Source organism: Branchiostoma lanceolatum, chromosome 17 (genome assembly GCF_035083965.1).
Source record: "Branchiostoma lanceolatum isolate klBraLanc5 chromosome 17, klBraLanc5.hap2, whole genome shotgun sequence".
Classification (NCBI taxonomy): domain Eukaryota; kingdom Metazoa; phylum Chordata; class Leptocardii; order Amphioxiformes; family Branchiostomatidae; genus Branchiostoma; species Branchiostoma lanceolatum.
Window position 1 is genome coordinate 391,014 of NC_089738.1, and position 12,433 is coordinate 403,446.

At 44.4% G+C, this 12,433-nt stretch overlaps 1 protein-coding gene across 3 annotated transcripts in view; it reads right to left on the bottom strand.

Moving 5' to 3' along the window:
• The window catches only part of LOC136422840 (histone deacetylase complex subunit SAP130-like), a 60,236-nt gene extending 48,199 nt beyond the window's left edge, over positions 1-12,037 (bottom strand). For 2 of the 3 annotated variants that reach the window (XM_066410742.1, XM_066410744.1), the window contains exons 1-8: positions 11,903-12,037; positions 10,732-10,922; positions 10,155-10,446; positions 8,917-9,071; positions 8,463-8,560; positions 7,221-7,432; positions 6,072-6,182; positions 213-399 (exon numbers count right to left, since the gene is read on the bottom strand). In XM_066410742.1, the coding sequence (XP_066266839.1) occupies positions 213-399; positions 6,072-6,182; positions 7,221-7,432; positions 8,463-8,560; positions 8,917-9,071; positions 10,155-10,446; positions 10,732-10,881 (1,205 nt within the window). In that variant the 5' untranslated portion in view covers positions 10,882-10,922; positions 11,903-12,037. The remainder of the gene's footprint in view (positions 1-212; positions 400-6,071; positions 6,183-7,220; positions 7,433-8,462; positions 8,561-8,916; positions 9,072-10,154; positions 10,447-10,731; positions 10,923-11,902) is intronic. The other variant, XM_066410743.1, reaches the window with a different exon arrangement.
• Positions 12,038-12,433: the final 396 nt, after the last annotated feature.

The window sequence follows — 12,433 nt, forward strand, 5'->3', positions numbered from 1 at the left end:
TACAACTAACCTCTAAGAACTAGGTAAATCTACTCTGTTTTGGCCTCAAATTGTTATTTTCTTGCACCTGGCTGTAAGTTCCCAAATATGTGCCCACCTGTTGGTAATGACCACTCTGATCATTGCATCTGATCTTTTTTGGTCCATTTTTGGGGATTCCCTAAGTGTGTATGCAACACAGCTACATGTACATAGCAGACATGTTCTGTCACCTTTCTGGTCTACTGTCGCTGTGTGAGGCTGTCGTTACCATGGAGACGGCGGTGTTGACAGGATTGGGAGATCCTCGTTGCCTGGCGGGGAGGAACAGACTGCTGGAGGGCGGCAGACCCGGGGTGTCCCCACCGTAGTCCAGCAGGGGCCGCGGGGAGTGGGCTACAGGCTGGGGCAGCACTTTGGCTACAGAAGGAGGAACACATTTCTAGTTAGAAAGTGAAAGTGATCTCAAAGTTTAGCAGACTCAAGAGCTACTCTTCCACTGGTCGTGATGGAGAAGACAGACGCTATGTACATGTACAGTATTTACAGGTTCATTGAACATGGAAAATTCCCCCAGCTTTTTAAAACAAGCACAATGAACAGTGGACCACTTCTTACAGTCTCGTCTAAGGACAGCAACCCTTTCCAGTACCCCTAACACCTTGGTTTATCACCATTTCCAGATATCACAAAAAGGCTTACAAATACTAGTACAGTGTGTAAGGATGATCGCCTCGGCGGTCAGCCTGGGTAATTGTTTATTCAAGGACCCTATTCGATTCGTCGAGTGGTCTCGCCCATGTTAATGACATCATTCACTGCATTCTTGACTGTTCAACGTGGTCTTCACCACCTGTATTATTTCATTTAAATCGTCTATTTATCGCTGCCATCCGTGGCAATATGACGACGACACGCAGCGGGAGAACCGTAAGACCCCCGCAGAGACTCCGTGAAGCGGAATCGGCTTTCGATGAAGAGTTTCAGAGGGTCGAAGACGAAATTTCCGAAATTCGTGCGTCCTTGGCAGCAACATCAACACCAGTGGTTCGACTGACTCCACTGCACACCAGCGTTTTGCAAGAGGAAGCACTCGAACGGGAACGTGTGGCACTCTTGGAAGAGATCAGGACCTTAGAGCTGGCGAAGGAGGTCGAGAGTCTACGACGTCGGAAGGACAATCTACTAAGTACAATCCGACGCGCGGTCGGGCGGCGTGGTCACACCCCTCCCTAAGACGGCCAACCCTGTGGCTGACTCGCAACACCTCGCCAAAAACATCTCGCCAGACGTGCAACATCTCGCCACCGAGCCCACCATTCAAGACCAGCGGCGGGACCAGGCTTCAGCGGCAGAGATTGAAAAATCCTCGCCCCTCCCTAAGACGGCCAACCCTGTGGCTGACTTGCAACATCGGCCCGCCAAAAAGACCGCGCCAGACTTGCAACATTTCGCCACCGAGCCGGCCATACTGCGCCGGGACCAGGCTTCGGTGACAGAGATCAATCGCATCCTGGGCGACCTCAACCTCACCTCCGGCGGTCGCCCTTCTGCCCGCGCCAGTCCCAGCACTGAACCCAGAGATTTCTGGATTCTTCCGGACACCTCGTTCATCCTCCCGTATTACAAATCACGTGATCTGGCCGCAAGAACTGCTACCTGCCTTCTCGAACGAATCAGCCAAACTGACGTATGACATGCTTACGTATGATCAGTTCATCGCCGGTTATATGAGACTATTTAATGCAGACTTATTGCAACCGGTTGAGTTGAGTGCAAGACTTAAGCTGGTGCAGAAATGTGCCGAGTACACGCTTAGGTACCCGTGGGATAGCGTTCGTGACTATCATGGCGAAGTGATGCGGGCGGTCGAGGAAGGGCAGTTTGACTGGGGCGACTCGGATTACAATACCCACGTAGAGGAGATGTTCAAGATGTACGTGCAGCCTTTTCTGCAGAGTAACACTCCGGCAAGGCATGTTAAATCGCTATCTCAGCTGCAGCAGACTATCAAGTACTGTAAGCTGTTTCAGTCAGGGTCGTGCCCCCAGACGGAGCTGATCCACGATGACGTGCAGTTTGGAGAAGTCCACCACGTGTGCGCGACATGTCTGACCCGGCACGACACCGCAGCTTACAACCATGGCTCGTCGGACTGTAGCCGGAAGGGTGATCGTGACCGACGCGGGACGGGTACATCCACCGGAATCGCGCCTAGCAAGCAGGCCTGACTAGACGTGGGACTTTCTGATTTCAATGACTGTATTCGTTCTTGTACTGACTCATTTTATGCTGATATTCAGAAGGTGACAATGTTCATTCCGTAAACTCATGTGGTCATGACACGTTCCACGTGAATTATGACAATTCCCATGACCATGATGTCAATGATTCTTCTCCTATGTTGTGCTTCACGGATAATCGAACCTTGTGCGATGTACATTATTGCTATGACATGTTGTACAATAATAGCTTATGTGTCAACTCTATGAACGAGTGTTCTGACATGTTGCACAGTGATAGCTTGTGTGTTAACTCAATGAACGAGCGTTCTGACATATTGCACATTGATAGCTTGTGCGTCAACTCTATGAATGAACGTTCTGACGTGTTGCGCAATGATAGCTTGTGTGTTAACTCCATGAACGAGTGTTCCGACATGTTGCACAATGATAGCTTGTGTGTTGCCTCTATGAACGAGTGTTCTGGCATTTTGCACAATGATAGCTTGTGTGTTAACTCTATGAACGAGTGTTCTGACATGTTGCACAATGATAGCTTGTGTGTTAACTCTATGAACGAGTGTTCTGGCATTTTGCACAATGATAGCTTGTGTGTTAACTCTATGAACGAGTGTTCTGACATATTGCACATTGATAGCTTGTGCGTCAACTCTATGAACGAGTGTTCTGACATGTTGCACAATGATAGCTTGTGTGTTGCCTCTATGAACGAGTGTTCTGACATGTTGCACAATGATAGCTTGTGTGTTAACTCTATGAACGAGTGTTCTGACATGTTGCACAATGATAGCTTGTGTGTTGCCTCTATGAACGAGTGTTCTGACATGTTGCACAATGATAGCTTGTGTGTTAACTCTATGAACGAGTGTTCTGACATATTGCACAATGATAGCTTGTGCGTCAACTCTATGAACGAGTGTTCTGACATGTTGCACATTGATAGCTTGTGTGTTGCCTCTATGAACGAGTGTTCTGACATGTTGCACAATGATAGCTTGTGTGTTGCCTCTATGAACGAGTGTTCTGACATGTTGCACAATGATAGCTTGTGTGTTAACTCTATGAACGAGTGTTCTGACATATTGCACAATGATAGCTTGTGCGTCAACTCTATGAACGAGTGTTCTGGCATGTTGCACAATGATAGCTTACGTGTAGACTCTAGGAACGAGTGTTCTGACATGTTGCACAACGATAGCTTGTGTGTTAACTCTATGAACGAGTGTTCTGACATGTTGCACATTGATAGCTTGTGTGTTAACTCTATGAACGAGTGTTCTGACATGTTGCACAACGATAGCTTGTGTGTTAACTCTATGAACGAGTGTTCTGGCATGTTGCACAATGATAGCTTACGTGTAGACTCTAGGAACGAGTGTTCTGACATGTTGCACAATGATAGCTTGTGTGTTGCCTCTATGAACGAGTGTTCTGACATGTTACACAATGATAGCTTCTGTGTAAACTCCATGAACGAGTGTTCTGACATGTTGCACACTGATAGCTTGTGCGTCAACTCTACAAACGGGTGTTCTAACATTTTGCACAATGATAGCTTGTTGTGCGTCAACTCTATGACTGAGTGTTCTGACATTTTGCACAATGATAGCTTGTGCGTCAACTCTATGAACGAGTGTCCTGACATATTGCACATTGATAGCTTGTGCGTGAACTCTATGAACGAGTGTTCTGGCATGTTGCACAATGGTAGCTTGTGTCTAAACTCTATGAACGAGTGTTCTGACATGTTGCACAATGGTAGCTTGTGTCTAAACTCTATGAACGAGTGTTCTGACATGTTACACAATGATAGCTTCTGTGTAAACTCCATGAACGAGTGTTCTGACATGTTGCACACTGATAGCTTGTGCGTCAACTCTACAAACGGGTGTTCTAACATTTTGCACAATGATAGCTTGTTGTGCGTCAACTCTATGACTGAGTGTTCTGACATTTTGCACAATGATAGCTTGTGCGTCAACTCTATGAACGAGTGTCCTGACATATTGCACATTGATAGCTTGTGCGTGAACTCTATGAACGAGTGTTCTGGCATGTTGCACAATGGTAGCTTGTGTCTAAACTCTATGAACGAGTGTTCTGACATGTTGCACAATGATAGCTTGTGTCTAAACTCTATGAACGAGTGTTCTGACATGTTGCACAATGATAGCTTGTGCGTCAACTCTATGAACGAGTGTTCTGACATGTTGCACATTGATAGCTTGTGTGTTGCCTCTATGAACGAGTGTCCTGACATGTTACACAATGATAGCTTGTGCGTCAACTCTATGAACGAGCGTTCTGACATGTTGCACATTGCTAGCTTGTGTGTTACCTCTATAAACGAGTGTTCTGACATTTTGCACAATGATAGCTTGTGTGTTACCTCTATAAACGAGTGTTCTGACATTTTGCACAATGATAGCTTGTGTGTTGCCTCTATGAACAAGTGTTTTGACAGTACTAAACCTGGTCAAAGTGTTGTGCATTCTGATGCTGTCAGGAATGATTTAAGTAGAAAACTGGTTTGGCGGTCACATGCCTAGCTATATCACCTCGTTATGTACCGGAGGTTCCCAGAATTGTATACGTTATCGTATAGGTATTGTTTTGCGACCTTGGTCACCTTCCCGGCTGTGCCCATTCTGTTACATTTATTATCTCACCTTAGGAGTAGTACGGTATCTTACCTTAAAGGCATTACCTTCTGACCATTACGTAATGAGTATACGTCATACATGTATGTATTATCAGGTTACGGCAAATTGCTCATTGTTAAGTAGAAAACTAGTTCGGTGGTTACATGCCCAGCCATACCACCTCGTTATGTCACGGAGGTTCCCAGATTGTATCCGTTGTCGTATACGTCTTTGTATACGTATTCGTTATTGTATGCGTATTTGTGTACACAATTGTTCGCTGTAGGTTTAGAATTGGATACGTTATCGCATGCCTATTTGCATACGGTTATTGTATACGTAATTGTCTACTTACTGGTCAGTTGTAGGGCCAGACTTGTCTACGTTCTCGTATACATAATTGTATACACACTTGTCATTGTATACGTAATTTAATTTGTAGACCATATTGTTAGTTCCCGTATACATAATTGTTAGTTGTAGGAATTCACCTGCGGTGTGTATTAGTCGTATAGCCTTCAGGTGCCCAACATGTATTTCTTATTAGCAATTGTTTTCCCCGTTCATTCCCCTTTCTTTTACCCTGGGTGTTGGCGGTGTCTTCTTTTTCCTGCACGTTTCTTGGCGGGATCTGTTTATTGATTGTTAACACAAAGTAAGAAACATTAAAACATTCAACTGCCAACACCCAGGGCCCCTTGTTTTGTCTTTTTTCCTTAACATACATTGAGAGGACTGAAATAGACAATTGTGTAAGGATGATCGCCTCGGCGGTCAGCCTGGGTAATTGTTTATTCAAGGACCCTATTCGATTCGGTCGAGTGGTCTCGCCCATGTTAATGACGTCATTCACTGCATTCTTGACTGCTCAACGTGGTCTTCACCACCTGTATTATTTCATTACCCGCCCTACCCTACCCGCGGGATCTGTTTATTGATTGTTAACACAAAGTAAGAAACATTAAAACATTCAACTGCCAACACCCAGGGCCCCTTGTTTTTTTTTTTTCCTTAACATACATTGAGAGGACTGAAATAGACAATTAACTGTAGGCTGTTCAAAACATACATTTTGGATATTCTAATTATGTATTAGGAGACCAAACATAAAAGTACACACAAGATAAAACGCAACTAGTCTAAGATGTTAGAAAAAAAGGGACCTGAGATGCATTTGCAAAATAAATGAAGTGAAGCTGAACCTCACCAATAGGGATGCTTGCTGAGGACACTGCAGACGAGTGGGACGAACTGGGGGCAAAGGTCACGGCAGATGCAGACGTGGACTGATGCAGGGATACCTGGGTAACCGTGGCATCTGTACAAGATGGGACATATTGAGGAACATAAGGACTACAAACATTAGATCAGAATAGGGTAAATGATCTGCCCTGAGGTGTACACGGTGTCATAAGGCATGGTCCGTTCCTATAACCACTGAACAACTGATTTACTGGGATGTACCAAACTACCTTCAAGATAGGGGTGTCAATATACCATTCTCCAAAACCTGAAAATACTTTTACAGTGCCCAAGATCAGGACCTCCATAACTACCAACATGCCAAAATTCAAACCAATCCATCAGATGGGTCGTGAGTTACAGCTACAAACAGACTAAAACAGTACCCCTGTTGGAAGTCACTGATGACCTCCTTCCTAGAGCAGGGCTCGAAATAGTGGGTGCATGTGCACCTGTGTGCACCCAAAATTGGAGCTGTGCACCTAATTTTTGACTGTGGGTGCACCAGTGCACCTAGATATTTTTGTAGGTAATAGGCCTTTGAAAAATAAAAATAAAACAGAGGAAAGTAAATCCTCATTTTGAAAAGATCGCTGCTGGGTTAGATTCTGCTGTCAATCAATTTTGGTTGTTCAGGGGAGGGTGAAGGCCCATTTGGGACTGAAAAAAGTGGTTGCTGGTTGGGGAAGACAGTTGGTTGCTTGGGAGAGGGTCTTAACTATGTAAAAATGGACGGGACTGTTTCAATGTGTCCTTTGAAGGCAGGTGGTTGCCTGCGCCAGGTGGTTGCTCGGCCAGGTTTGACTGTACTATTGTACACGAGTTTACAAAATATTCTTCAAATGTAAGTATCAGAAAAAGCAACATTATTTGTAACTTTATCTGATGTATTACTGGTTCGAAATTTTGAAGTTAGCTGTAGAATTACAAATTGAAGTTCCTTATGAGCGTTAAAATTTGTAATTACGTTTTGCTGGCATTCAGCTTTATTTTGTGGTGCACCCGAAATTCTTTCTGTGCACCTAATATTTTTGGTTGGGTGCACCAGTGCACCTATTTCCAAAAATGAATTTGGAGCCCTGCAGAGGTAAGAAGATTAAGTATGCAGACTTACTCTGTGTTGAGACGGTGGTGGTGACGGTGGCTGTGTGTGCCATCATGGGAGCGACAGTAGCAGCTGTTACAGCTGACTTGTGCTGGGGCATGCCGATGACATGTGACACCTGGAGGGACCTGGCCGGCAGTGTGGTGAGGTGTGGGGAGGTCCCCTCCCCCCTCACCAGCCCAACATTGATGCTGGGGGCATGTGGGGGGAACACTGCTGCCCTGTAACAAACAAGGGTGTGCATGGGGGTTACCTTTGGTCCCTGTTATACCTCATTCTTTAGATATTGCATTCACACAAACAAACAGGTGCGATACATAGGGACTAAGAATAGTCACTGTACCATATAGATCTTATCATACCAAAAATATAACATTTTCTGATTACAATCAACAAAAACAGTACTATTCAATTAACAGAGTATTGCACAATCAAACTCCACCCTCAGGCACAAAACAAAACTTCATTTATCATAACACTGCACCTGAACTGAATCGACTGCCATTGTGCAGACGTGTAGTTTCACATGCACAACCATACTACAGTTCAGCCACCGAGCAGGCTGTGCACTTACTCTCAAATACTAAACTAGCTTCTCAATCTGCCACCAACTCATCCTCACCATTATCTACTCCTCACCAGTATCCAGAACTGACTGGAGGGTCTACACTGTCTGTAGCCGCCATGCATCAGACTCTGGTGCTCGCGAATGATTGATTGATTGATTATCTAAGGAGTGGCCACCTTTCTAAAAAGCATTTCTTGTTGCATTAATCATGCAAATTTGGTCCATATTTGCATAAATAATATCTAAGTTCTAATGTTCTACTTTAGATTTCTTGACCTGTGCAGCAACAAACTGAATGAGTTTGGTTTGTAGGCTTCAAGAATGTGGTTGGTACATGTGCCTATGTCCAGTATTTCCACAACTGTTGAACAGTGTTACTGTTAGTCTAGATAAAATATGTGATGTTTTCCTTATGGGGCGAATGACACTGAAAAAGCTTTTTTGAATCTAAATCATCGCACATTGGTTTTGACTCAGTGGCAAAACTGTGATTTCCAACGATTTGTGATGATCTGATTTGGAGCTGAAACTGAGGATGTGACATTCCGGGTACAGCCATTTTGTTTGTAGAGGTCACATATTTTACCCGTGTAGTGCATGTCAGTGTGACCGTGAGGCACTCGTTTGGCACTCGCCATTTGGCACTCTTCAGTGAGATACCTGCTGAAGACCATACAGCTCACCTGTGCTGGTCTGGTCCTGAGGAGACAGCAGGAGACGGTGTTCTGGTACAGCTGGTCGTCACCATGGGAGGGGTGCTGCTACCACCTACAGCTCGTGCCTACCAGTCAGCAGGGATATATGAATCATATCTCCTCTTCTTACAATTACATGTACATGGCTGGCAACTTCTCCACAATAAATCAGAGCTGACAAACAAGACAAATTTGAAACTTAGGCATCAAAAAATTCTACAACCAGACTACAGTAAAAGTAAAATTGGAGCCAGACCTTGGCAGGTATTGTTCATGTATACTGTAGGTACTGAAGTATATTAATACACATGTTTTTCCTTTTTGATTTACTGCTTTCTATCACCTGCAAAATGCCTTTTTATTTTATGTTAATTAACCAATACAATAGTTAAATATCAATGATGCACCGGTAGTAAAATTGGCAGACAGAAAACAGACGTACCTGAACTTTGACCTGTGGTGGGATGGCCTGTGTCTGGACAAGTCCAGCTGAGGGAGTGGACACAGGGAAAGAACTCGCACCAGCAGGCGGGGGACGTAACACAGTCGTCACACTTCCCTTGGCAGCAGGTGTCAGACTTGCAGCTGCAGCTGCACCTGGAGGCACATGTGACATGATTCACTGACTCAAATATCTGCTTGAATTGTATGATTTAGGATAATATAGGTGTGATATATGTATGACCATGATATAATGAAAAAACAGAGGCATAAAAAAAAGGTTGGAGCTCATTGAATCAAACATCATTGCAATGATGACCTTCGCCTAGAAGGTTATATTTTTGGTTACACCAGCTGTGGAGTGGGTCTGTATGTATGTCAAGAGTATAACTCGAGAAAACTTGGAAGGTACTGCAGCGTAGCTTCAAAGTTTGAGGTCAAATTTTCTGCAAGTGCTACGGTCATGATTTTTGCGTGGTAGATAATTCATGCCACAGGAAGTAAGTTGTGTACGTTTGGGCCCCTTACCGACTTGTTTAGAACTGCAGAGGGTATTTTTGTTTTGACCTTCCGACATGAATAACTAGAAAAGGGGTCAACGGATTGTCTTGATTAATGGTATGTATTAGTAGATAGCTCGTTCATAGATAATTCCGAGATCATTTGAAAACGATCACCAGCATTACTGCCAGCCCGGAGTGTTGAGTGCCTCCTCAACAATAATTTAGGGGGGGGGGGGGGGGGGAGGGTGTAGCCAAACTAAGATGAGCGCCAATCTAAGGTGAAATTTTGTATTTTGTAACTCTCTGAAACAAGTCTTTAAAGAGTGAAAAGGGCAGTCACTTCTTGACTCTGGCCACCTGTGTTATTGGTGGATATAGAACAACAAGTACATGTACTAGCATGTGTTTTTTACACCCCAAGTATAAAAACATCCAATGGCACATTAAGCTTGGCTGAGTCCACAATTGGAAAAAAGGGCATCCAAAGCACCATGACGCATGTCTGGGTTACACTGGTTGGTGCTCACTGAAAGACTTGGGACGTTAAGCAGTCTCTCAACAGTCTCATTTCTTTGGAATTCAAACTTCATTGTGGTTCAACATGTAGGTTGCATCAACTTTCAAGTGTATGTACGTATGGAAGGAGATGCTAAAACTAAAATTGCAGCATTCTTCAAGAATTGATAAACCCAATGTTATAAGTATCATTACAACTAGAAGTGCTGCTGGCATTCACCTCTGGGTACATGACTTGTGAAGCCATGGACAGGTAGACTGGCTGGGATGTGTGTGCCCATGTGTGACTGGATGGACCCACGTGACATGGCCGGGCCACCCGGCTGGGCATGGCCCAGGAGAGGCAGGTGGCCCATCCCTCCGACGGCAGCCAAATGGGCCAGGCTGTGTCCAGGGCCCGCACCCTCTGCCTTGTGTGGCTGTGTCAGACTGGCCTGAGAGGGGTGAACAGTGGTTTGGTTGGTGTTTGAAGCTGGAACTATCAGTCGGGTCGGTACCATGGGCTTCCCAGTCTGACATAGGGACAACAGGTCATCATTAGAAAGTGTTCTCCAAATACAAAATCACTCTCACTTTTATGCACTCCCTCACTCACTCACTAGATATACAATGTTTTGAGTACTCACTAGTACTAGCAGTAGAATGTACAAAATGTACACTTGGCTTTAGAACAAGATGAAGGAAAATTCAGCTGTGGTTTTAAAAATAATTAATTTCAAAATGATTTAAAAAGCATTATTTCTTCTATAAAGTGATGACTTTGAGTAGCATAACCAGTGTTCCTACACAACCTGTACCTTCAGAAAGCTTGACTCGACATGTACTTGTACATGTGGGACCATCCTGGGAGGTTCTGGTGCCTTGGGCGGCGGCTGGTCGTCCTGTTCTTTAGCCTCCGCTGGGGGGTCACCTCCACCACTGGGTGGGGACGGTCTGGGGGCACTCATCTCACCACTCCGGTACTGGAACACTTACACTTACAGTGTCGCTGGAGGAAAAGTTATTCAAGTTGAAGTTGGTTATAGAGCTTCTGTTTGATCAAGGAGGTTTTATATAGAACCTCCTTGGTTTGATCTCATTAATTCTCAGATGTACACGCCACCAATCTGGACTCTATTATACATACATGTAGAAATGTTTTTAAGTTCCTGGGGTTTTATATTTCATGGCAGAGAGAAAATGAAGTGTTCATGGTGGCTTTTAGTTACTGTACTAGGATACTGTCTTTGGGAAGAAGGGTGTCCTCAGGCTACTTAGCGGTTGAAAGAAGGGATAAGACAGGGCCACCGTGACAATTTCAACATTTACAGTACTGTAGTACACTTAAGAGAGTCTTGGGGGAAAGGCAAAGTTTCCTTGGGACTTGATGTGTAGGCCCTGGGATATCAAAGTCTGGCTTCCATGTTGGTACATATAGCAGAGTGCATGTCTGCGATGGGCTATAGTAGAAGGCCTGTCCGCGGCCAGGTCACGGGAGGGTACTCTCCAAGCAGAGGAGTGGGTCCGGCTGGTTTTTGACGTGTTTTTAGGCGTTTTTGTCGGGCTTTCTACTTTGTCATGTTTTTTTTTTCTCTATAACTTACACGTGACTCGACAAAAACGCCTAAAAACACGTCAAAAACCAGCCGGACCCACTCGAGCTCCTCTGCTTGGGGAGTAGTGGGAGGGGGGCTCGGTTATCTTGTACAGGCGTGCCCAGCTTTCATTCAGCAAAAACGTGGTCTACATTACAAGTAGGGAGGATCTGACTGCGACACACACTATACCTCCATACTACATTATTTTGTACAAGCAAGAATCATGATCATAGCTTAGTTATAGTCCGGTTATAGTCATACAAACATAAAGGACTTGTCGCGGCGTCGAGCGTTACAGTTACACTCGGCCAAACGTCACATTTCGTCCAGAGAACGTTATCCAAAAGGCACAAAACTACACCCAGCAAATCTCTGATGTATCACAACTCACCTCACAACAAAAAACCTTTCCACTGCTGCAAAAAAATAAAGGTTTTCCCTAAAATCGTCTGCAAGATTCCCGCATTCAGCATTCCACTGCACCGTCGTTCCAATCCCATACAGGGCCTAACGACGTATTTGATTGGTCACCAATGTTACGCTGCAAGTGATTGGACAGAGAAGCCGCCAGAGGCTAATTCGATTAATCTCAAAGCAGATGTGAGGTGGAATGACTAGTGGGCTTGTATGGCGGCTACTATATTAGCCCCAACATTTGCAGAGAGTAGATAAATCCAAATGCTACTGACAGCACATTGGGTAAAGTGAGTGGCAATGAAGCCCCGCAGTCATAAAACGTTACAACTTTCTACTCAATATCTACTTGAAGGTGAAAGGTCACAGTAGGAGAGCCAATATTTTAAAGGGGTTTATTGACATTCAATAAGTATAAGTCATGTCACCATAAAAACGAACTACGCAGTTTAAGCATCCGAATCTTTATTGAGTATTGCAATATATGAAAAATCATTATTTCATTAAC